The sequence below is a fragment of the Chinchilla lanigera genome, unplaced genomic scaffold (assembly GCF_000276665.1).
Source record: "Chinchilla lanigera isolate Chin_1 unplaced genomic scaffold, ChiLan1.0 scaffold00002, whole genome shotgun sequence".
Taxonomy (NCBI): Eukaryota; Metazoa; Chordata; class Mammalia; order Rodentia; family Chinchillidae; genus Chinchilla; species Chinchilla lanigera.
The window spans coordinates 25,211,948-25,216,403 of NW_004955403.1; the positions used below are offsets into that span (position 1 = coordinate 25,211,948).

At 38.1% G+C, this 4,456-nt stretch overlaps 1 protein-coding gene across 4 annotated transcripts in view; it reads left to right on the forward strand.

The window, feature by feature from the left end:
- Rwdd4 (RWD domain containing 4) overlaps nt 1-4,456 on the forward strand; it is an 18,325-nt gene that overhangs the window by 442 nt on the left and 13,427 nt on the right. Inside the window, exons 1-2 of one of the 4 annotated variants that reach the window (XM_005373502.2) lie at nt 146-236; nt 2,731-2,811. In XM_005373502.2, the coding sequence (XP_005373559.1) occupies nt 2,731-2,811 (81 nt within the window). In that variant the 5' untranslated portion in view covers nt 146-236. Of the gene's footprint in view, nt 1-145; nt 237-274; nt 337-2,728; nt 2,812-4,456 lie in introns of those variants that run through there. The other 3 variants (XM_013513123.1, XM_005373501.2, XM_013513131.1) reach the window with 3 other exon arrangements.

Consider the following 4,456-nt stretch of genomic DNA (forward strand, 5'->3'; position numbering starts at 1 on the left):
CGGGCGCGCGCGTGCCTTCGCCGGGGGCCCTGCGCGGAGAGCCCGGCTGGCGGGAGTGGGCCGAGGCTGCCTAGGTGTCCCCGGCTGCGCCCAGCTTTGCGCCTTTGCAAGTCTGGGCGCGCGCTTGCTCACAGAGGTGGGCGTGCTGACGGCGCGACCCGGGCGCTGGGCTCGGGTCCCCGCGCGTTCTGTCGGATCACCTTTCAATTTTAAAGCCGTTGGTTGTGAAGGAGGAGGTTAGTTGTGTTAAATGTCTGGTGCGGGAGAAGGACAGCGGTGTCTCCGGCCTCTCTCTGTGTTGTGAATGAAATCGTGTATTCCTCTGTTGCTTGTCCGGTGGGTGCGAAGCCTGCTCTGAGTCTGTGCGTGTTACCTGAGCTGTAGGGTTTGCGTGTCGGTCTGTCATTGTCGTTTCGACACTGAATCATACAGAGTCAAAGAGGGGAGGAGGCTACAGGTCAGCCGTGGGGGAACCTTTTAACTTTGAGACGTGTGTGGATGCGGAAGAGTGTCGAGGGTGGTGTCGATCAGTGTCCCCGGCATGCAGAGTATGTGGTAGAATTAGAATTTAAGTCTCCTTGGGTAGTATAGATAAGCATGAGTTCACTGCTGTGCAGGAGCTACTGCTTGAAAGTTGGTGTTTTTACGTGATAGATGTGATGGGATTTGTGGATTGGAAGTTATCTTTAAAGAACCCCAAATCCAGCAAGCTAATAAATATCTGAGTGCCCCTTTAAAATATTCTTAGGCAAGCGAGTTTCCAAAACAACGCACTAATAGTTTTGACTCTTGGGAAGGAAGAGAGGCGAGAGTAGTCAGTGGATACAAAATTACACGTACGAAGAATGAGTTCTGTCGTGCAGTTACACAGTAGAGTGACTACAGTAAACGACAGGGTAATGTGTATTTCAAAATAGCGAGAAGAGGGGATTGCTAATGGTCTCACCTATGAAGAAATGGTGAACGTTTGAGACGATGGGTATGCTATTGAATCTGATGGTTGTGTAAATTATACATGTATCCAAGTACCAAATTTTACACCATAAATATGTACAATTATTCTGTGTCAATTAAAAATAACTGTCTCCCTGCAAAGCTGAGAACTCAATGTTTCTCAAAATTTGACCCATGGACCACTGTAGGTGGTTGTTAAAAAACAGGTGCCTGCCATCTTTATGGGAACCTGATTTTTTTACTTGTGCATCATGTCAGACCAGCCGAATCAGAGTTTCTGTGGTGGAGCCTGGCAATCTTCTAACAAAATTCTGTTCCTCGTGGGAATGAATGTACAGATACTTCGAGACAGTTTTCTGCCCCGTATTTAAGACCTCCTCGTCTCAGATGAAATGGTTCCTATTAGCATTTCCTCATAAATCTGTTCCTTTACTATTCATTCCTTTACTATCCATTCCTTTACTATCTCAGAATTGAGGATTTATGGACAAATTCTAAATTTATTTATGTCCCATTTTAAAACAGGCATCACACTATTTTCTGATTTACTATCAGCTGACACCGTTTGAATACACAGAGCAAATTGTCTTTCATCCTTTACTTGGATATTTAAGTATCTAACTACAAATTCTCTACCCTGTTAAATTTCATAATTGATTTGTTTTTCAAGAACATTTAGGAGTCTTCCTGTGCAATCAGCATTATTCACTGTCTCTTCAAATTATCATCCGCAAAGCTTTACAAATCTGATTAACCTGTCTTCTATTTTTGTTCCTGTCCAAGCCATTAATTAAAATATGGGCAAAGATTAAGTGTAGCACTGTATTTGTTGTTGCTGTCGTTTTCTGTAAAAGAGGAGCCTTGCTGAAATCCAGATAGACTTTAGTGCTCTTATTTCATCTACCGGTGGAGTGACCCTGTCTAAGAAGGTTTAGTTAGACAGGTCTTGTTTTCCTCTAGGTCTTACAAGTTACTTCTCACTCTCCTTGGTCATCGCAAGCTCTTGATGATCTAGTCTAAAATTCTGTCCTTCTAGATCATGGTCATAATGTTTAATTTATAGAATTCATGACATGAATCTTTTGAAAATTAAAACATGGACCCGAGAACGTTCTGTCTTTGCTGCTTTTTTGTTGGGGGTCACAAGTTATCTCTATCAGTGATTGAGATTCTCATTTATAAGACTGCAGTGTTCTAAGAAATTTTTCCAGGCAAGGATTGCTAGTTAAATTTTCTCTTTCAGTCCTGTCCCCCATCTTGAGTAGGTAAACCCTGTCAACTTTTTCTTAGAAGTTGTTGCTCTTTAATATTTAAGTGTCGTATCATTCTGTGGAAAAGATTACAGATATAAACAATTTGTGTAAAAAAAGGGAAAATATTGTGCTTCATATTTCTCAAATTTAGTGCTTTTTCTATCCAAGCTACTTTTCAGGAAAATAATAAAGAGCACATGCTCTAGGGTTGCTTTTAAAAAAAAAATCTTATTTTCCTACATGTTAGGAAAGAAAAAATAAAGCAATGGTATCTCTGTCACAGGATTGATGTGAAAATTTAGTGAGGTGATACAGTGTAAAGTGTTTGGCAGTGCTTGGCACATAGTTTTAAAGTATTATTAGCGTAACTGTGAAGTGTTAGTATGTATACATATATCTTGAAAATCTAAGCCATATAAATTTGCTACAGCTTACATCTTGAGTGGGCTCGAATCAGAACTAAACACTCTGTTTCTAATCTGTTCATACCATTAAACAAAACTTATTGATCCTTTTCTTTCAGATGGAACTAGAAGCATTACGATCTATTTATGAAGGCGACGAAAGTTTCCGAGAATTAAGTCCAGTTTCATTTCAATATAGGGTAAGACGTGGCATGAATAAGTATACTTGTTGCTTTACTAGGGGGGAAAAGAAAACCTAAACATTACCCAAAAAATACTGATTTTGTTTTTTAAAATTGCTTTAAATTTATGATATCTTTTTACTTTCTGGAGCATTTAAATGAAAATTTATTACCATGACATTAATCATTCTTGACCCTTGAAATGTTAACTTAGAACCTCTTTTAAAAAGCAAATATAACTTGGTTTTACTGTAACAGTCAAAAAATGTTAGAAATGGAAGAACTTTAGAAATCATATGGTTTTACTTTCTCATGTTAAAAATGACCTCTCTTTGTCATAGCTTCCTAAACTCTCACAGTTGATACTGATACATATTAGGGTGAAAGTTCAGGTTTATATTCCAAGTCTACTACTATTCTTTTACTACTCTAGTGTATCGTAAAGAAAAGTTGATACTTTTAAAATTATGTATTCTAAACATGTATGGATATTTTTTACATGTATGAAACATGGACTTTTCTTTAAAATGGGAGTTGTTTATAATGCTGTCTTCAACATAAACCATTACTACTTTTTTGTTTTATTTTGTAAATAATATAAACCATTTAAATAATCATTTAAATAAACCATTTAAATAATATAAACCATTTAAATAATAAGGGGTGTAATGAAGAGGATCTTTATAAAAGATTTCTGGAACTTTTGTAAAAGTTATTATGAACATTATCCCCATTTAAATTATAAAAGAAATTGTCATACCTGATTTTATTATAGACATAGGAAATAAATTCTTATAATTATTTCTTTTGGATAGTCTTCCTTTTTAGCAATTTTGAATTCCCTCATAACCTTAACAACTCCTGCACAGTCTCCATGTGTTATCTAACAACTAAGGGACTTTCAATGTATAACGTTAATGATGGAGTTCAGTCCTAGATTTTTCTATTAGAATTTATCTGCCTTCCCAGATTTCCCCCCCAAACCTCCCCTCAGCAAACAGGAGCTTGAAAATTTCCTTATATCTCCCTAAATGTCTCCATTAACAACATTATTTATTGAGCACAGTACGCAGAATGCTCTAGGACATGTGCATTCTAGGATGTATTTAAGAGGAATGAAAAAGGAGATTAGAGATAGTTTGTTGACAGTTGAAGGAAATGAATTAGAGTCCTGCCCATGTCCTAGCCCAGCCCCTCGTTCTTGTACAGAATAGTTAAGTAGGCCCCTAAATGACTTATTTGCGCTCCGTTCTTTTTTTGGCTTCCTTCTTACTCTCCACCATTAGACTCCAACAGACTGTGAGTTGTCTGAAACTCTGGAGTAGTCAGCCCATTCCCTTGTTAAAAAGTTTTGTCCATGTATCCTCTCTCCTACTGAGTGCGGACTGAATCCTTCAGCTTAATGCTCAGTCTTTCTGTGTGTTTCAAAATGCCTCACCAAATTTTCCCAGCCACTGATAGCGACTAGACAATACTGGATTTTTAAGTGTTTTTCTGAAGCATTTTTTAGTATTTTGTTTTTGGACATATTGCTCACTGTTTACTTCACCTCTCAGTTGTTATCTACCTGACTCCTCTAAGGCCGAACTGGAACCTTCTCTTTGAAATATTTGGTCCAGGGGCTGGGGATTTAGCTCAGCGGCAAAGCGCCTGCCTGGCAAGC